General features: G+C 62.0%; 1 protein-coding gene across 1 annotated transcript in view; it reads left to right on the plus strand.

The window, feature by feature from the left end:
- The first annotated feature begins 2,920 nt into the window (after positions 1-2,920).
- Positions 2,921-20,933, plus strand: part of PDE2A (phosphodiesterase 2A) — a 95,281-nt gene continuing 77,268 nt past the window's right edge. The window contains exon 1 of the mRNA XM_014525713.2: positions 2,921-3,029. Within this exon, the coding sequence (XP_014381199.1) occupies positions 3,009-3,029 (21 nt within the window). The 5' untranslated portion in view covers positions 2,921-3,008. The remainder of the gene's footprint in view (positions 3,030-20,933) is intronic.

A 20,933-nucleotide genomic window follows, 5' to 3' on the forward strand; every position in this document is an offset into this window, starting at 1 on the left:
CCCCCCAGCACCCAGCACCCAGGCGCTGGCCCCCAGCCCCGCGCATTCTCCCGCACGACACCTCCTCGCGCTGCCCCGGGGGTCGCTGCTCGTTGCCGGCGGCCCCGCAGCTCCCGGGCACCGGGCTCTGGCTGCCTCCGCGGCTGGCAGCGCACGCGGGCTCCGAGCTGGCTGCGAAGTAACTTCAGCCGGGGGGGCTGCGAGCTGGAGCAGCCGGAGTGAGCCCCAAGCTAGCAAAGCCCCCCTCCTGCAGCATCGCTGGCCCGGCCCCCCCCCCATGCCCATCCTCATCCCCTTCCCTGGACCCTGCCCTTGGCAAGGGCAGGTGGGCACAGGGAGCTGGCACCTCCCAGATGGTTGCAGTTTTGGTGCCAGGTGCCAGCCCCTCTTCCCTGCTGGCGGAGGCTGCACCATGGCAAGGCTCCCGGTGGTTGCTAAGGGTGCCCGGCTTCGGGGAGGGGGTGGAAAAGGCTCTTGCCCGGTTTGCACGCTGGTGTTACGCGCACACGGTGATAGCTGGCTGGCTGTGCAAAGCACTGCACGGCAGCCAGGCCCTTCCCAGAGGGGCGTCCAGGATGCAGGGAGCAGCAGTTTCCTGGCCCCCCAGGAGCTCTGGCAGGGCGAGGTGGCAGGGATGCACATCAGCGGCCGCACTGGGGCTGGGAGCCCCCAAAGCCACGGGCCGGGGTGTGTGCTGTTGCAGGCGGAGCCTGGAAGGCCCTGATCCCCCGCCCCGCTGCGCCCTGCTGCAGGCAGTGTCTGTGCGCTGGAATTTGTCTGCCCGGTATGATCAAACTCAGATGTCGCCAGTCCCCTGCAGCCAGCAACTGCTCTCCTGCAGCTGGCGGTGGAGCTGGGTCTCTGGACAGCCCTGGCATGGCTGAAGCCTTCATCCGGCGCTGCCAGTGCCATGTAGGGATCAGGCGGGACAGACCTGCTTTCTGTGGAGGGGACTCTGAACAGCGCCAGGCCTGGCGCGGGGTCAGACTTCCCCCCAAGCGAGGCAGAGGCTGCAGCGACTTGCGTGTGAGGCGGGGTGAGCCTGGCCAGGGTGGGGGAGGCGAAATTGGTCTGGAAAGGATCCAGGTTGGGGAACAGACTCCTGCCCGTCATCGGGAGATGCAGGGGATGCTGCGCTGCGGGGTTGGAAAGCAACCGTCTTGCGGAGAGCATGTGGCGCCTGTATTATACATGAATGCACATGCACAGGGCCTGCATTCCACGTGAATGCTCACACGCACGCACAATGTCTGGATTGTACATGCACACACATGCCCATACACACACTGCCTATACAGTATTGCACATGCGCACACAGGCACACACGTGCGCACCCACACACACTGCCTGTATTATACATAAATGCACATGCACAGGGCCTGCATTCCACGTGAATGCTCACACGCACGCACAATGTCTGGATTGTACATGCACACACATGCCCATACACACACTGCCTATACAGTATTGCACATGCGCACACAGGCACACACGTGCGCACCCACACACACTGCCTGTATTATACATAAATGCACATGCACAGGGCCTGCATTCCACGTGAATGCTCACACGCACGCACAATGTCTGGATTGTACATGCACACACATGCCCATACACACACTGCCTATACAGTATTGCACATGCGCACACAGGCACACACGTGCGCACCCACACACACTGCCTGTATTATACATAAATGCACATGCACAGGGCCTGCATTCCACGTGAATGCTCACACGCACGCACAATGTCTGGATTGTACATGCACACACATGCCCATACACACACTGCCTATACAGTATTGCACATGCGCACACAGGCACACACGTGCGCACCCACACACACTGCCTGTATTGCACATGAACCCACATGCACACACGTGCGCACACACACACACTGCCTGTATTATACATGATGGCATACACACGCACACACCCAGTGTTTGTATTATACCCGCACACACACACATGCACAATGCCTGTATTATACATGAATACACACACACACACTGCATTTATTATATGCACGCACACACACAACAGCTACATCCTGGTGGATTGTGGTCCGGGAGCTGTTCCACGTGCGTTGCTCTAGCAGGGGGTGTGGGGAGCTGGAGGCAGGGACGGTGGGGTGAGTCCAAGGGTAAGTGCCTGGTGTCGCCCTCTCTGCTGGCCCCGGGACAGAGCCAGCGCTGTAGGCAGCTGTGGGATGGCAGCCCGGGCCCTCCAGGAGAGGCAGAACAGAGGAAGGATGGTCTAGTGCTACGGGCAGGGATCAGAGCTTTGGGAGACACGGGTTCGAGTCTCTGCTTTGCTACCTGTGTCTTGTGTGACCTTGGGCAAGTCCCTTAGCCTCTCAACTTCGGTCCCTGTCTGAGCAACGGAGTCTTAGACAGAGAGCAAGAATGAAGGATGCCCGCATGCACGCGGGGCTTTGTGCCAGGTTCCCGGCTGTTCTCAGGCCTGGGGCTGGTCAGATTCGGGTGTGGGTGCCCCTTGCCCAGCAGCTGGGCCGAGCTGTGGGCAGTGGGTGATGTGGTGCTAAGGGCGTCTGCTCCCGTCTCCACCTCCGTGCTGATGCTCCCCATCCTGAGCTGGGCCCTGGCAGAGGGCCTCTGCACAGGTCCCTTCATTAAAAGGCTCCTAATGAGGGGATCTCTAACATTGCTCCTGTTGCAGGGAGGTCTTTGGGGAGGCAGTAGCAGGATCGGGGCCTCGCCTGGCTGGCGGCAGGCTCAGGCCGTTGGGTGAGGACACTGCAGGGCTCTGTCTTGGGGTTCTCCAGGGTTTCCCTCTTCCCTGTGACCTCCCTCCCCGGCCCTCGTCTCACGTGTGACGCCAGCACCCCACCCCGGCTGCTCCCCGTGCTGAGGTCGCCCTGGCCGCCCGTCCGTCCGTCCGTCCATCCGGGCCTGGAGGAAATGGGCAGGCCAGCGTTCTGCCTCTCGCAGGGACGGCACGGCTGGCCGGGATTCCTGCAGCGCTCGCGGCCGGGGATGGGCTGTGAAGATGGGCGGCCTCCAGGACAGCGTGAGCACGAGCCCCTTTCTCTCGGGATCGCTTCTGTCCCTGAGCCCCCTGACCCTCTCCCCTCCTCATGCTCCTCCCTGCTGGGCTTCTTCTCCTTGGCTGTCTTCCTTGTCCTCCTGCCGTCCCTCTGTGTCCCAGCCCTGCCTGGGGTCTGCAGTGTCCCTCCCTGTCCCGGGTCGCATGTCCCTTGCCATGTCGTACCAGTGCAGGCAGGGGTGGCACGCGGGGCTTTCCGGGAGCCATTGGGCCAAATCCTCGGCTGGTTCAAATCCCCAGGGAGAGCAGGGGGCTGGTGCCGATTCCTGCCAGCTGCTGGGGTGGGGGCTCGGGGAGTGCATGGCAGGGGCGCAGGACAGCCGCTGGCCAGCTGTGCACGACCCCAGGTCCCCATCAGCCTTGGAGGGAGGCCGTGGGAAGCCATGAGCTGGCTCTCGGGCCTGGGAAGAGAAGCCAGAGGGCTCTTGGCAAGGGGTGGGCACGGTGTTTGCAAGGGGCAGAGCTCCCTGAGCCCCTGGTCTGAGCCCCTGGGGCGTGCAATAGGGCTGACTCATTGCTGCTGCTCTGGGGACAGGAGGTAGGGCCTGTCCGGTCCTATCCCCGCCACGTCATGGTCCCCCGTGCACAGCGCTGGCCCCCGTCAGAGGCTTTGAGACATGACGTGGCCTTGGCATCACTCACGCAGACCCCCACATCGCTCAAGCAAGTGATGCTACTTGGTTCTCCCCCCCAGCTCAGCCCAGTATGAGCCTTTACCCTGAGGTCTAGGAGCCTGCCGTGCTGGGCACTGTACATGGGCAGAGCCTGAATGGATGCAGGGGAGAGTCCTGAGACCTCAACTGCAGGCAGGGAAACTGAGGCACAGAAGCGTGATGTGCATGAAGTCTGCCGGGGACCCCGGCTAGTGGGACCTGCCAGCTTGGGTCTGCTCTGGCTCTCTCTGCTTCTGGACTCTCAGGCAGGACTGAGTCGGGGAGGATAGGTGATGAGAGGCATGGGTCTCTGTCCCCCACCCCTCTTCATGGCTGCGGCTAGCAGGAGCCCCTTGCCCTATTCTTTTCCTCCCCTTTGCCGTGCAAGGAGAGGGGAAGGAAAACTTGGCGGGAGCTGAGCCAGCCCTGCGGAGGGAAGGATGGGTGCAGCTGGGAGTGGGAGCAAGCGATTCCCATGCAGGCTGCTCTGGCATCTACCCCCAGCTGAGTCTAGGGGCTTGCAAAAGGCTGCCACCAGGTCCTGCCACCCTGCTCGAGTCCCTGCCACCAGGCTTCAAAGCCGTCGCGGGCTCTTATCTTCTCTTGCAAGCTGCAGGCGAGGGGGCCGCAGCAGGGCTTGGCTACAGATTGGAGGGGCCCCCAGGCCTGCTCTGGGCACTGGGCTGCCTATAGTGTATGCCCCTGGGTCTGTTTGCACCTGCTTTGGCTGTGACGTGAGATGCAGCCGGTTGCAGGACAGCAAGGGAAGAGGCTGGAGGCCTGCATGTGGGGCTCTGTGAGCTGCAGACAGTGCCAGAGCCACAGATCCAGATCCGAGGGGGCTTGGTGGCAAACGTGCCCCATTGCCTGCATCTGCAGCTGCCCAGCAGCTTGTGCTTGCGTCCGAGCTGAGGCTAGGCTTAGCTGTGCCATGCCTGAGGTCACGTAGCAGGTCGGTAGCAGAGAAAGGTCCCTAGTCTCAAAGCTTGAAACTGTGCTCCAGCCAGCACTGCTGCCAGGCATCACTTTCCCCTGGGCATTGGACATGCACCAAGCTCCTTGCCCCAGTTGTCTCTGGCATCAGTCAGGGCAGTAAGTAGCTCAGGTGTCCTGGCCTCTGGAAGGGGAGCATGTCTCTGTGCCCCCAGCCTGACTCCCCACTGCCCAGCCCGCGTGCAATCACTGTTTGGAGCCCAGCTCGGCCCGCGCCCGGGCTGTGCTGGTTGCCATCTGCGGCCCCGTCATCCTTCTTCCTCCCTGCCCGACTGGGCCGAGCCCCGATGCAATTACCAGCTGACACCCCCATGCATCACAGCCTAATTGATATGTGTTAGCAGCCTGGGCAGACAGGCCTTAATCTAATCGGGCCGAGCAGGGCTGGCGCGGCGAAGGCAGAGCTGCATGCCTGTCTGCTGTGGGTGCTCAGGTGGCGTGGAGGCCCCCGCCGCGCCTGGGACTGGATGGCGTGTGAGGATCCCGAGGTGGTGGGTCTGGAGGGGGCAGCTCCCAGAGGCTTTGCACAGGCTCTGCTGGTCCCATCTGCGGTGCCAGGGCTGCCTCGGGCTGTGCACATGTGCTGTCGTCCCTGCCCTAGCTCCTTATCCTCTGACTTTTGCCTCCTTGCCAGTCCCTGGGGTGGGCATCTGGGGGTCCCGAGCATGCTCAGATCCCAGGTACTGGTGCAAAGTATGCCCTGAAGCCCCCCCTGCTTCTGCTGGGTGACGGTGCGTCCAGGAGCTGACTTCTCCTTGCTTTTGGGAGTGCAATGGGCTCTGCCTCCTGGCTGTCCCCGAACCGCAGTAAGGAACCCAGGTGTCCTAAATGCCATTTCCACCCCCAAGGGCTACCTGAATTGGTTTCCAGCAGATGGTTTTCAGGCTGAGACCGATGGCAGGCTGGCGGGGGAGGTGGGGCATTAGCCGCAGGGTCTTCAGGGCTAGTAAGGTGAAGCATTGTGGCTCATGGCCTAGTAGAGATCGGGACTGAGCCGTGCACCCCCAGCAGCAAGACCGCCGTCCCCATGGGTCCCTGCAGTGACTGACACCGACCCGTGTTAGCATGCCCGGCCCCCGGCTCCCTTCCCCCGTGTTTTACAACTGTGTTTCCTTAACAGATCTAATTGCATTAGCGAGGCAGCCGCCTCGGTAATTAGAGGCTCTGCCTGGGATGCATCGCAGAAGAGCCATTTGTCTTTGGGATGCGGTGCGTGCACGTCTGTGTGCAGGGGTGTGTGTGTGAGGATGGTCTCAGGGGGTCTTTTCTGAGTTGCATCCTTGGGGGGAGAGGCGCATCCCTGGCTGAGAGAGCAGTGGGCTGTGAATCAGACCTCTTGGGTTTGGGAGGTCGGAGCAAGGGGGCTGGGATTTCTCCCCACACTCCCCATAGGACTGTGGCTGTGGGTGGGATCAGGATGGCTGGGTCTGTCTCTCTGGGACATAGAGACCCTCTTCTGGGGTACAGGGCGGCAGTGCCCCGTGGGTGGGCAGGCAATGAAGTTATCCGTGGGCACGTGCCCACCCTGCTTTACAGCTCCGGTTGGCCAGCTTTTCTCCCCAGGGTCTCCCCGACCAGCACGCTGTGCCTGGCTGGCACGCTGCACCCAGTGCACCCCTGGGGACAGGCTCAAGCAGGCGGCAAGGGGAAACTGAGGCACCTAGTGGGGGTCCATGATCTGCCCCAGGCCTCACCCTGCAGGGTGGGGGCCGATCTGGGAGCAGAACCCAGGTGTCCTGAGTCCCCGTAAGGACATCAGCAGTGCCAGACTGAGTCACGCCGGGTCCGTCTAGCTTGGTGTTGCACCTCCAATAGTAGCAGGCATGGATGTTTTGCAGGGAGATATCTCCAGAGGGGTCTGTCCCCTATGCACCACCCTCCCTGACATCCACCATCTGTTGGGTTAGAGATACCCAATGCTTCTGTTCAATAGCCATGAGCAGATCGATCCCCCATGAAAGTATCCGGTTCCTTGCTGATCCTGGATCAGCTATCCGCCTTCACCCTGTCCTGTGGCAGTGAGTTCCACAAGTTAACAACATGTCGCATAAAAAAAAGGGTCCTTTTCCTTGTTCATTTTGAACCTTTTAATATTCTAGGACTTGGCGAGCAGCAGGTCTCCGTTCACTTGCTCTATACCCTTCGTGACCATATAGACCTCTGTGCTGTCCCCCGTCCGCCTCCTCTTCTCCATACTGAAGAGTCAAGCCCTTCAAGTCCCTCATTTTTGCTGCCCTTCTCTGTCCCTTCTACTACATATTTCTGGAGACGTGCTGACTCCCCTAGCCGGTGCTTCCCACTCTCCGAGGAACGGTGGAACGGGATCTACCCCCAACCCAGCCATGGGCCTGATTCTGCCCTGCCGCTGCATACGGCCCCGATCCAGCCAGAGACCCACGTGCCACTGGCTTGGAGGAGACCGAGTCTGCATTGCTGCGGACAGAGGAGCCGGGGGCTCAGATCCTTGTACTGGGATGGCCACCTACCTTGCACGGCAGGGTGCCCGTTGGAGGCAGGCCAGCGCCACGGCCAGTCCCGGCCGCACTGTGTGGGGCTGTGCTGTGCTCTGCTATCCTGGCATTCCCCGCTGCAGCAATGCCCTCCCTGCCAGCCCTGCCTGTGCCCTGCAGGTGGTACACCCCCGCCTCCCCACCATGCCTCAGTTTCCCCATGGGGCCGGCCTGGATCCTTCTCCCCACGCTGTATTTTGTGCAGAGCTTGGAGCGTCCAGGGCGGCGGGCACAGACTTCCCAGGGAGTCATTTGTCTCCGCGTCAGCATCGTTTCCTCCCGGTGACACAAACACATTAGCAGGGTAATAAAGGGGAGGAAAGGGCCGGGGACCGCGGCCGCACACAATGCCGCGCTTGGACGCGGGACAGAGGCAGCGCTGCAGGCACGCCCGGCTTCCTCCCCCACCCCCTGCCGGCCGCAGGGCCCCCATCCGCCCAGCCGGGGTGAATGGCCTGGGGTTGGGGGACCTGGACCCAGGTCGCCACTCCCTGCCTCAGTTTCCCCACTTTGTCCAGAGGCAGCTGCCATCCTTCTTGGGCCCTGTCAGGCAGGGAGTGGTTTGTACAGCACCATGCACGCCGGGGCCTTGATCTCCAGGGGCTGCCAGGCATGGGTTTGCGGTGCTTTCTGCCAGGCTGTTTGCAGGCAGGGCTGAGAGCCCAGCGGTGCTGGGCTGGACCCCCAAACCCCTTGGAAAGGGCCGAGCTTGCAGCATCTTCTCCCTGATGGACTCACCGCAGCCGAGTCCGCGATCAGACCGTGGCACGTGGCCTTCCAGGAGCCCAGGCTGTGCAAGGGGGGAAGCCAAGCCCTTGTCCAAGGCACGGCAGACCTGCCCTGCCCGACCCCCTCCCTTATTCCTTTCCTGCAGCCTGAATGAGCTGCCTCCATGCCAGGAAGGGAGCCATGGGGGGACCCCCGTGGCACGAGGAGCTGCCAGGGCCGAGGGAGAGGGAAGGGGTGAGGCTGTGGGGGTCAAGCCCCAGTCCCAGGGTTCCTGCTTCCAGCCCCTGTGGCCTCGGGTGCTCGATGAGCCTGCGAAATTCCCCTGTGCCGGAGACGGGGCCTTTCTTCTCGCGGCGCTGAGACATGTCGCACGTAGGTGCTGGCACCGACCCGCCAGGCACGGGGCTCCCCTTGGGACGGGGCTGTGTGCGGGGCAGGCCACGGCCCCCGGGGTGGGCAGGGTGTAGGGGGTGGGCCGGGGCAGCCTGGCTCTTGGGACTAGGACCTAGACCTTAATCAGGTGTCAATCCGGAGTCATTCCTTTATGAGCTGTTTGGGCCTATGTGGGCACAGCGGCCAGGAAACAGCAACAACATGCAGCTGCAAGGGCAGAGAGGCGTGATCCCAGCATGAGATCTGCTGCCGGCAAGACGCTTTGGTGCCCTTTGTGCCTCAGTTTCCCTGTCTATAGTATGGGTACAGGGCCCTCTGCCTTGGTGCTTTGCAAGGGCTGCCAAGAGGGCTGGGTTTGCCTGGCAGCTGCTTTGTCATCTGCTCTGGATTCACGCTGAATGCCAGGCCGGTACCCCCGTGTCGCATCTGGGCAGGCTCCAGGAGGGTTTTGCAGGCCGTGATGGAGATGGGGTGGGAGAGGGGATGGACCTAGGGAAGGAGTGAGTGAAGCAGGCAGGGAGCAGTGAATGCGAAGGTGGGATACGGGCCAGGGGAGCTGGGGCTGGCGTGGAGGCCGGCTTCGGTTGCATCCATCCCCAGGCGTTTGTCGCCCAGTCGAGGCTCCCAGGATGTCCTGGGCGTGTGCACGCGTGATCTGCACAGCTGCAGCCACGTGCGCTGTATCGGAGCTGTGCACGTGTGCGTGTGTGTGCACACATCTCCAGGTGCATGTCCGTCCTGCTGGTGTGCAGAGCAGGCACCGCCCAGCCCCATGTGTCTCACCAGCCTGTTGTGTCCGGACGTGCCTGCAGGCCCGTCGCCCCCTGTCCTGGCCCATCCCCGCCTGCCCGAGGAGAGGAAGCGTACAGCCTGTGACCTGACCCTGGCCCCGTGCATGCTCTCGCTTCCTGCCATGAAGGGGTGTCCGGCCCACGACCCTGGGTCTGGCTCCGGCTCTACCCAGGGAGTTCAGCTCCTCAGCAGATTCTTGCCCCTCCAGGCAGGAAGGTGAGAGCCCTCGATGCCACTCATTGCACGGGGAGCTGGGTTCGGGCCCAGCTCCGCTACTGCCTTGCTGGGTGGCCTTGGCGCAGTCACTTAGCCCCGCTGTGCCTCAGTTTCCCACCGCAGTCTGGGCTGTGAGTGCAGACCTTGCAGGGCTGCGCTGAGCATGGTTTATGACATGCCAGGGGGATGCCAGGGCAGAAGCTGGGTGTTTGCATGCGCATCTTCTGGCCCCTGTCTCTGGCGATATCTTGGGGCTGTTGTAGATGAGGGAGAAGCGGCTTGCCCAAGGTCACAGGCTCAGTTGCTGGCAGAGCTAAGGCCAGGACTCAGGACTTCACAGCCTGTGGGTTCAAACCATGACCTTGCTTTCTCCTGGCGTCTGGCCCAGGATTGGGGCCCCAGCACCTGGAGCAGGCTCTTTGTAGAGCCTGCTGCACCGAGCACCGAGTCAGATCCTCCTACCGAGCTCAGGGTCCCGGGCTCAGCATTTCAGCTGAACTGAAGGGGGGACCCCCAGCAGCCCAGAGCCCCCCGACTCTGCTCCAGGCCTCTTCCTCACAAGGGAGAGCACCCACCTCAGTTACGGGTGATCTAGGTGTAGCATTGCCCGGGCTCAGTCCAGCTCCCATGGTTGTCACTGGCAAGATGCCAGGGCTCGGGCAAGTTTGGGCCGGGAGCTCTGCCCATGGGGGCAAGGAGGGCCTAGGAGGCAGGACCCCGAGAGAGCTGTCCCGTGGATGGGTGCAGGTGCAGGAAGGACAGGGTTAACTCATTCCTCCTCTCCCACCGTCCCTGCATTCAGCGTCGGCTTCAGCTGAGCAATTTCTCATATTCCTGTAATTTCCACCGTGCGCCGCTAATAATCACAGCCATTAACCCCCCCGCCGGGAGCCGGGCCCGGGCCCTGGAAAAATTAACTGTGAAACACTGCTCTATTCTCCAGACCTCATGGGGCTGGTGCAGAGGAAGGGGAATGGCAAGGACCCTTCTTTATGGTCCTGCTCATGATGCAGCTGCTTCTGGGGTGGGATGCCTCGGGTATCAGTACTGCCATAGGGAGAGGGGAAGGGGAACATGGGTAAGCTAGGGGCTTTATGTGGGAGGAACCTTGCATAGAGCCCCTGCCCGTAACCCCCGGCCGGGCTGGGTCCGGCAGGGGGATTTGGTTGCATAGTTAGCCGGCTGCGTGCAAGGGTTGCTTTGCTAATTATCCCTTGAAGCCTCTTGTCTCTCTCCAAGTTCTTGGCACCCGTCGCATCCTGCGACAGAGAGATCCGGGGTTAGTTGCGGGCTGGGTGAGAGCAGAGGTGTTCTCTGCCGGGCCAAAAGGCAGCCACTGCTGGGGTGCAGCCAGGCAGGGCCGTGGTGTGGCACCCGGCTCAGCCTCTCCCACTCCTGCGGTGCATGAGATTTTGGGGTCCTGGCTGCACCCCTATGCAGGAGGGCTCCCATCCAGCCTCTAGACAAGCCCCGCTGCCAGGTGATAGCTCTGGGGCTCATCCCATCTCCTCCCCCGTGCCTGGATGGAGACAGGTTTTGCTTGCGGTTGGGCTGCTCCTCTCACTGCTCCCGGAGTCTTGCACCCCCACCTGCCATCCAAGGCCTCGACTGTTGTGGACAGCCAAGGCACCTGCCCCAGGTATTCCTGCTAGGATGGGCCGGTCGCCTCTGTGCCCTGCTCTGGAGATGCCTGGGTGCCCCTTGGTGTGCTGTTCCAGGCTGGAAACTGTCTCTCCCCAGGGAGAGGCCCAGCCATTCCCAGGCTGCTGGAGGTTGTCAGCTGCTGCAGAGAGCCTGGTCCCAGGCGCCCGCACCGTGCCAGTCTCCATCACCCAATGCATGTACCGTCCGCAACCTCCGTTCATTCCCTGTCAGTTGAGCCCCGGGGCCTGCTCTGCACTCCTGCCCCCGTACCAGCTTCATCCCTCGCCTCTGCCCCCTCTCCCATTTCTCCTTGTCCTTAAAATGCAGCGCCCAGAGCTGCCCATGGGCCCATCACCTCCCGTGCACTTGGCATCTTTGCATTGCTCCCTCGTGCTCTGCTTGCAAAGTACCTGGACACCCAGGCTCTTTCTCAAGGGTGCTGGTACCCAGCCAGCGACCCCCCTCTGCATGCACATGTCCTTCCCACAGGGTCTCCCTGTGTGTTGCTCTAGATTGAGATGGGTGCAGACCGCAGCTTTGCCAGGCCCTGTGCTACATGCAGGACGGCAAGGCAGCCCTGTCCTGTCTGACATCCCCTTGGGCACCCAGAGCCCGGGCTGTCGTGGCAGCGAGCTGGCGCTGGCTCTGAGCAGGGTGCCTGGCTCTGCTCGGAGGATAACTGGTGCATGGGATCGAGACAGGGAGGAGAGACATAGAGAGCCCAGCTAGCCCTGGCAGTGAGCCCCTGGCAGCCCTGGGCATGGAGGGTGACTGCCACATGGGAACTTGATCCCGTCCCGGGCCCGGATAGATGAAGACGAGCCGGGTTTTATGGAGGGAAGCGGGGCAGGGATGAAGCCTGGGCCCCCAGCACCAGCCCCCTGCGACTCTGGGGCTTTGTTAGCAGCCGTCTATGAAAAGCGAGCCCTGGACGTCTTCTCTGCCTGCGTCCCCGAGCAGATGGAGATCCTAGCAACCGGCGCCGGCAGCCACGGCGCCAGCAGCCTGCTAATTATTATTCATAATCAAGGCAAATTAGCCTCGATTTTCGGGTTGCCGATGGCTGTTCCCCACTCCCCGTTCACCCTTCTCTTCCTGCCTGTGCGGCTGGCGGCCGGGGGGGGATGCTGCCCCGGGAGCTGTGGTCTGCAGAGGGAGGCCCACACCCTTGGCCAGCTCCGCGTCATGCCTCAGTTTCCCCATCCTCGGTGATACAGGCAAAGCACCCTGATGCCAGGGGTGACCCCAGTTCTGCTCATACCACCTGAGCCACGGGGCAAGGCCATGTTTCCTAGCTTGGCCTCTGCTCCCCTGGACCGTCCCGCTCCCCCATTGACTGAGGTTGAATCTCTCGTGCCCGCCTCTCTCTGGAAGCTGCTCCAGGTGCCATCTCCTGGGGGTTGCAGTGGATGGGGAGTCTCTTGCAAGCAGCCTGCCCTACAGCTGACTCCTGGAAAGGGGCTGCCCGCTTTCCCGTCCTGCAGGAGCCCTCTTCTCTAGGGAGGACCCAGTTGGTGCTGCAGGGCTGGGCATGGAGATGACCATGGTATTTCCGTGCTTGCCAGGCTGTTCCTGCCATCATCTTGGCTCCTCTCCTTGCACGCAGCCCCAGGGGTGGGTGCCTTCTGGTGCTGGGCCAGCATCCCCTCCCTGTCCCCGTCCAGGGGAAAAGATATCTAGGAAGCTCATTAAAATCCCCCAGAGCCCGAGCGGGCTTGGGCCAGGCGGCAGGAAGGCGAGTGCCCTTCCCGAGAAAGCCTTCCAGGAACACCGTGTCCTGCCGCCGCACTCTGGAGCTCTTCCTCCATTACGAGTGCAGACCCGCGGCTCCTCTCCCTGGCCTCATAGTAGCTGGAGCCCCCTTGGATGCCAGGTTCGGGCCCTGCCGGCCATGGCAGTGAGTCCCTGGCTGTGTTCCACCCCAGAGGTGGGTGCATGGCACAGGGATGTGTGCATGGCTAGATGCTTGCCTCTCGGGTCAGACCCTTTTCTCGGTGCAGCGAGTCATGCGGCCACTTCTGGCAACCGTGGCACCAGCTCCTGATCAACACCCCCGTGCTCTGTTGTCTGCTGCATCCTAGTTGACCTGCTCCCCGCACCCCTCCGGTCCGAGCTGAGGCCCTCCAAGCGGGCAAGGGGGCACTTAGGAGACCCCATGCCCAGCATGCACCCATCCAGAGGGACAGTGCGGGGTGCCCTCGGGTCTGCCCTGTCCCGCTGTGCCTGGCTTGATTCAGAGGTGGGCTGAGAGGTGGCCGGGATGCTCGGTAGGGCCGTCGACCTGGATGGGGTCTTCCTGGGCACGTTGCAGTCGGGCTTGCTGATGGGCAAAGGGGGTCGAGCCTCCAGGCTGCTAGCCATCCTGGTCTGTGAATACAAGCACTGTCCCCATGGGAGAGAGCCCCCGGCTCCCTCCTGCACATCTCAAGGCTTTTTCCAGGCTCTTTGCAAGCATCGAGGTCTGCACTGCAAAGCCCTTTCCCCAGGCAGAGAAACCTTGACCCAGCACGGCTGCAGATCGACCCCTTCCCGGTGTGTCCCTGTTCCCCTCTGCCCCTCAGTCTGCCCCTGTCCCCTGCGTTGCTGCTGTCTGGCCCGTCTCGCTGAGGCTGACAGCGACGAGTGAGCTGCTGCTGTCTCTGCCACTGATGGCATCTTATGGGCTTAGGCACATCACCCAGCCAGGCACTGTGAGAAGCATCCCCCACCCTTGGGTGCCAAGTGCCCCGTGTGGGTGGGTGGGTGTGTAACGATGGGCTTGGGGCTCTTGGCATGAATCCAGGGGCCAAATTCCACCTTGGGGCAGCTCCTTTGGAGCCAGCATGAACACCCCTACCCTTAGCCCTACTCCTACCCCTAACCCTGGGCCTGTTTCCTGCCCGGGGACGTCAGCGCTGGCTGCTGCAGGCACACGGCCCTTTCTCTTGACTCGCTCTTTCCATCGGGGCCAGGCAGCTCCCTGCCCCCCGCTGCGTGGATTCATCATGGGGTATCACGGCCCCCATTCCCCCGCTGAGTGCAGCCCTGCCCTGTCCCCCCGCCGGCCAGGCGGACAGCTGAGCACGCCGTGCATCCACCACCCGCCTCCTGCTCCGCCTTAATCTTGGTGGCCAGAAATAAGCCCCCGGGCAGGCTGCAGCCAGCTGGCTATTTTTGGAGGCATCCAGCCTGCCCCCGTCAGTCACCTCCGGCTGCCCGTGGGCACTGGGCTGCCGCCTACCCCCTCCTCGTGGCAACCGGCAGATACTCTCTGTCCATATGTTGCAATGGGCACATCCAGTCCATAGACTTTGGAAGGACCTGCCGAAGTCACATCCAGCCCTACCCGTGCAGGATCAGCCCTTTCCAAACCAGCCCGGACAATGCCATTGCCCGACCTCTGAGCAAAACTGCAGTCATCCCTGGTGCAGCACCAGGCATCACACCCGACTGCCACAGGGAAAGCAGGGGGACCACAGCTGCCAGCTCCTGCTGCTGCTGATGGAGAGCCCACCCCTTCCCTGGCATCTGTCCCACTGCTCTGACAGTGGAGAAGTTTTCCCCAAGATCTGATCAGTGCTGCCCGAGGCCCTGCGGGACAGCTCCTCCCCACCTCCCCTTTGTCTGGGCCGTAGCATTTCGGTGCACCCTTGTCAGCAGCCTTGTTGCACCACGGCCTCATGCATGGTGGGGTGCTGCGATACCAAGCCAGGCTCTGTGGTCGTATGGGGGCAAGCAGCCGGCTACCACGTGGCCACAGCCCGCCCTGGCACCGAGCACACGTGTGTCCTCCAGCAGGCAGTGAGGTGGGACTGGAGGCTGCAAAGGTCTGGGCTGAAAGGGCTGAGGCTGAGTGCAGGTGGAAGGGGAAGGGCTGGACTGGCTGTAAGGGCCAGAGCATGGGGCAAGGGGAGTGGGTTGTTTCATCCTTGTGTGCCTCAGTTTCCCAGGTGGTTGAGCTAGGATGTTCCTCTTGTCTGTCCTGTCCGTCCCCCTATGTGGGCACAGGTCGAGCCCAGCACAGGCGGCCCCGGTCTCGTTCGCAGCATGGCTGCCTACCGCCAGCAGTACTGGAGGCCGCGGGCGGGCAGTGCTCACGGGCATCTGGGGCAGGCGGGGGGGGGGGAGCCAGCCCCTCACTTGCTGACCCCAGCATCCCAAGGCAAGCCTGATCCTGGGGCTTGCTCTGAGGTGCACATGCATGTGCATGCCTGTGAGTGTGTGCCCGTGTGTGCATGTGATCACATGCACACGTGCATACATGCGTATGTGTGCATGGCTGTGCACATGCAAATGTGTACATGTGTGCATGCATGTGTATGTGCGAGAGTGCACACACACGTGCATGTGTGTGCCTGCAAATGCATGTGCACACGTGCAGGTGTGAGTGCATGCATGCTCATGTCGCACAGGAGCGGACGTAGGCATGCGTGCACGTGTGAGCACGTGCGCACAGCTGTTTGACAAGCCACTTGTCTGCCCCCTCCAGCCCTTTGTTTACCCCTCCAGTAACAACTTCCTCCCCTTCCCTTTGCCAAGCCCATGTGTTTTGGGAGCGCGCCCGCCCGCCTGCTCTTCTCCCTTATCAGCAGTTTGTTAGCAGCCGGCGGGCAGGCCCGTGTTGTTCCAAGGAGCGCGTGACGTTTCGGGCCACGGGAAATCCTTGAAGGGGGTGGCTGGCGGCCCCGCACCGCCTGTCCTCCCCGACAGCAGGACATCAACAGGAAGCGGCCTTGACCGTGGGTCCCTTGTAGGGCCGGAGCGTGGGAGGAGGGGGCAGGCGTGCGGGAGCTCGGGCGTTGGAGCGTCTGCCCTCGTGGAGGCACCTGCCTCGCTGACTTTGGCAGCTCTTGGGTGGAAGGAGCATGCTGAGGCTTCTTTATGTACAGCACTGTGCACGGCCCGAACGGGGCTCTTTCGGGGTACGACCAACAGCGTGATGGGCAGCAGAGCACTCGCCTGTGGCTCGGGACAGCTAAGACCATGCACATGGGCCCGGCTCAATTTGAGCCTTGATTCCCTTCTTAATAAGGGTTGGCCTCCCGGTCACTCCAGGGACCGTGGTCTCCAGGCTGGTAGCTCTGACCCCGCCGCTGGCTGGCCTCGAGTGCACGCAGCTTGTGCCCCTGCTTAGCGAGGTGCAGCCCCGCTCCCTGGCGGGTGCAGGAGCCCAGGGGTTGCCGTCTCCTGCCGGCGCTGCAGGAAGCTGCGGTTCCTTCCTCCGTTTCCTCTCCTGATGCAACGGGAGGGCAGGGCGAGGCTTGGGGCAAGGCCCGTGGCGCTGCCTGCTCCCAGCGCTGGCACAGCGGAGCTGGGACCACTGTCTGCAAGCTGTCCCGGTTGAGCCAGGGAGGGTGACTGGGCTGTGCCAATGCTCCTGCTGGGACTCAACCCCGAGTGGTCCTGGCTAGGGGGTCTTGTCCCTCTGCTCAGGGTCAGATCGATCCCTGTTTTTGGGGCCAGGGAGGAATTTTCACATTGATACGGACTGGGCGGGTTGCCTTCCTCTGCAGCAGGGGCACGGCCTTTGCCTGGGATCTCTATGTGTGAACAACCGTTGCAGCCGCAGGACGTTGGTGACCACGATCTCCCTGCTCTCCCTGCGGCAGGGTGGGGCGTGATGCCTGGTGCTGTGCCAGGGGCGACTGCGGTTTTGCTTAGAGGTCGGACACCGGGGGAAACACAATTCCTTTCATTAGTTTTAATCTCACTGCCTGCTCGTTTCTTGTCGTGATCCCCAGTTCTTGTCTGGGGAGAGTCGATCATAAATCCCTATCGCCTTTCTCTGTGCCCTTTAGCGTTGTGCAAACCCGTCTCCTACCCCGCATCAAGCATCTCTTTTCTAGACTGACCGGGCCTGGCCTTTTCAGTCTATCCTCACGCCTCCCCATTGCATTAATCATCCTCGCTGCCCTTTTCTGCACCTTTTCTAGCTCTTCTGTCTCCTCCTGCAACTGCAGGGGCCAGACCTGGGTGCCCTATTCCTGGTGTGGATGCATGTGCTCCCTAGATGCAGCAGACGGCTTGCGTGGGCATTTCTGAGTGTCTGTGTGTGGTCGTGGCTCACCAAAGCATCCCCAGTTCCCCACGGGATGGGCACTGCCCCGTGCAAATGGGGAGGAGATGCAACAGCCATCGGTCACCAGGTGTCTGGGCATGCCCTGAACCCCAGCGGGACGGCAGCAGCCGAGGCTGCCCGTCTTTAAGGGACCGATCCCCACAGCCGCACAGCGCTGACGTCGGCATTGCACGGGTGGGAAACTGAGGCACAGGGAGAGCTGAGATCACGCTGCTCAGGGCATCGGCCGGGATCAGAGCATCCTAGGAAGGGGCCAGCGACAGAGGGGTATTGTCATGGAGATGGTACCCAAATAAATGCACGAATGCCTGCTGGGGGAAAGCTTGGGGGGGAGCGACGCACTATGGGATCGCACCCAGGATTTTCCCAGCATGCTTTGGGGCAGACCCATCACCTCGTGGGAGGTGGTGGGTGGCAGGGAGCCGCATGCAGCCGGCAAAGGGGCCAGGCTCCCATCTGGCCTCTCGCCATCCCGGGCAGACCCCCCTGCCCCCTTCCAGGCAGGGATCCGGAGGTCCGGGGGGGCTGCAGGCACGGCCCCTCTCCCAGTCCCCCCAGCCACAGGGCATGGAGCTGGTGCTGGTGAAGGCATCTGGGGGGGAGGGAGGATGAATCATCTCCCGCTGGTATTTTTAACCGCGCTCCAGATGGAGCTCAGCCCGGCGCGCGGTGACGCGGCGTCATGTTGCTCGCAGCCTGTTGCTGGGGCTCAGCCTATTTCAGGCTCCCCCTGGGAGGGGAGGAGCGGGGACCGGGGGTCTCTGTCTCATTGCTCTGCTCCCTGCCGGCCCCCAGCCCTGCACTCCAGAGCAGGGCCTGGCAGCTGGGCGGCGAAGGGGCTGCCCTGCGTGGCAGCACCCCTGCCCCAGGGGTGCTGAGAGACCACGGGGAAGGGCTGGGAGCAGGACCGAGCTGCCCAGCCTCCCTGCTGGAGATCTTCCTATGCCTGCTGCTGGGGTGCCCCTCACTCCCGACCCGCAGCCCCCGCCGGCTTAGTGCAGGCGAGCCTACAGCTGCACCGGGACTTGTGGCAACGTCCTCTGATGTCCATCTCAACCCCTGGGCCCGGTTCTGCGGTAGCACCCCCACCCCGCTGAGCCCCAGCATTTGCACCGTCTGCTGCTTGCAAGCTCCTGTCACTTCTTCTGTGCCGTCCTTCCTCCCCTGGTTCGGGCTCCCTGGTGCTGGGTTTTCCGGGCAGTGCCCTGCAGACCTGGAAGGTCTGGATTGCCCCTTCCTGGCATGGCTAGCATGGTCCGGCCCCTGCCAGCCAGCCAGTCCCATGGACAGAGGCTCCCAGCAATGAGCTGGTCCTAGGCCCCATATGGACGCTTGCCTGACAGACTTCCAGCAGGAGCATGGTGCGTGCGAGGGCTCCCGATCCTGTGTCTTGGACCTCCATAGGGGCCCTAGGTCGCTGCCTCCCAGCAAAAACCCGGTGAAAAGGGCGATCTGCTGAGAGCAGAGGAGGGTGTCTGGTGCTTCCCAGGCTTCTGGGCTTTGCAGGTTGTCACATGGGGCTAGGAAGGAATTAATGACATTTGCAGCAGCACAATGTTGGCTGCTGCCGTCCCCCTGCTTTCCCTGCGGCCAGTTTGGGGGCTCTGGGAGACTGGGCAAAGGGCCTTGTAGCTGTGCGGCTGGGTTGATGGTGTAGTTTCCAGCCTCCATTAGACAAGCCCGTGTCGGGGGTGGTTTGGATGGGGGGATGCTACTACCTCAGACCGGGGGTAGGATGAGATGTGACCTCAGCAAGGACCCTGCCAGCCCGGCTCTGATTCTGCGCTTGCTTTTTGTTAACACCTGTTTGCCTTTGGTGCCTAACAACCGGCAGAGCATGCAGTGAGCAGGGCACGTGGGCCACGTGGACAGGAGGGCAGGGAGGGCATCCAGAGCCCCTGGCAGAGGGAGATGCTCCTGGACACCATGTGCTCTGCTCCCTGGGGCTGCCACGGGCTCTGTGCCATGAGGCAATGCCCACACGTGAAGGCCCCAGTATGCACATGGCTCACGGGCCCGGGTCGGTCCGTGCCGATGGCTGCCCGCCGGGTGCAGCTGCAAGAAGGGAAGTCCGCCCCCGCCGTGGCTGGCTCTTGGCAGGCGGCCCCAGACGCCTAGTCCTCGCTGCCAATCCTCCGCGTGCGTGCCAGCCCAGCTCACATCTCTGCCCTAGGGCGCGCGGCTCCGTCCCACCCCTCCGGCAGCCTTCCCGCCGCCTCCTGCATCGTCTCCCTGCTTTGGTGTCCCAGATGTTAAACAATGCAGCCTTCGAACTCAGCAGCAGCGACAGCGCCCAGCCCCTCTTAGGGACAGAAGCACCCTGCAGAAGCAGCTCATCAGCGACCTGGAAGATGGCAGAGTGCACCCTTAGCAAGGTGGCAGATGACACCAACCTGGGGGAGTAGTGGATACACTGGCAGGTAGGGCTAGGATTCAGAGTGACCTAGACAAACTGGAGGATTGGCCAAAAAGAGATCTCATGAGGTTCAACAAGGACAAGTGCAAAGCCCTGCACTTAGGATGCAATAATCCCATGCATCGGTGCAGGCTGGGGGTGACTGGCTGGGCAGCAGCTCTGCAGAAAAGGTCCTGAGGGTGACAGGGGACAGTAAGCTGAATATGAGCCAGCAGTGTGCCCTTGGTGCCAAGAAGGCTACTGGCATCCTGGGCTGCATTGGTAGGAGTGTTGCCAGCAGATCAAGGGCAGTGATTCTTCCCCTCTGCTCAGCACTGGGGAGGTCACATCTGGAGTCCTGTGTCCAGCTGTGGGCCCCCCCACGACAGAAAAGATGTGGACACATTGGAGAGAGTCCAGTGGAGGCGATAAAAATGGTTTGAGGGCCAGGGAACATGACTTGGGAGGAGAGGCCGAGGGAATCGGGCGGATTTAGCCTACAGAAGAGAAGACTGAGGGGGCATTTGATAGTTGCCTTCAACTCCCTGCAGGGGGGTGCAAAGAGGATGGAGCTGGGCTGTTCTCAGTGGTGGTAGATGGCAGAGCAAGGAGCAATGGGCTCAAGTTGCAGCAAGGAAAGTTGAGGTTGGGGATTAGGGAAAACTTTATCACAGGAAGGTGGTGAAGCACTGGACCAGGCTCCCCAGAGAAGTAGTGGAGACTCCATCCTTGGAAGTTTTTAAGTCCCGGCTAGACAAAGCCTTGGCTGGGATTATGCAGTTGGGGCTGGTCCTGCTTGGAGCAGGGGGTTGCACTAGATGTGATCTCCTGAGATCCCTTCCACCCTCATTGTCTGTGATCCTATGAATTGGGTTCCAGTAGCTGCAGCCAAGTGCAGGTCCTTGGGTCCTGTCTGCCCAGGGACGGTCATCTGGATTAAAGGGCAGGAGGGATTGAAGTTTCATAGTTTCATAGCTGGTAGGGTAGGAAGGGACCTGAGCAGATCATCAAGTCCGACCCCGTGCCATGGCAGGAAAAAGTACTGGGGTCAAACGACCCAGGCTAGGTGGCTGTTTAGCCTCCTTTTGAAGACCCCCAGGGTAGGAGCCAGCACCACTTACCTTGGAAGTTGGTTCCAGATCCCATCCGCCCTGACACTGAAGTAGCGCCTCCTGATGTCTAGTCTGAATCTACTCTCCGTCAATTTATGGCTGTTATTCCTCCTTACTCCCAGTAGTGCTCGGGGGAACAGGGACCCCCCAGTGCCTGCTGGTCCCCTCTGACCAGTTTGTAAATGGCCACCAGGTCCCCCCTCAGCCTTCTCTTGTGGAGGCTGAACAGGTTCAGGTCCCGTGGCCTCTCCTCGTAGGGCCTGCTCTGCTGTCCCCTGACCATGCGAGTGGCCCTCCCCTGGACCCTCTCCATGCTGTCCACATCCCTCCTGAAGTGCGGCGCCCAGAACTGGACGCAGTACTCCAGCTGTGG

The sequence above is a fragment of the Alligator sinensis genome, unplaced genomic scaffold, assembly GCF_000455745.1.
Source record: "Alligator sinensis unplaced genomic scaffold, ASM45574v1 scaffold1931_1, whole genome shotgun sequence".
In the NCBI taxonomy this organism is placed as follows: Eukaryota; Metazoa; Chordata; order Crocodylia; family Alligatoridae; genus Alligator; species Alligator sinensis.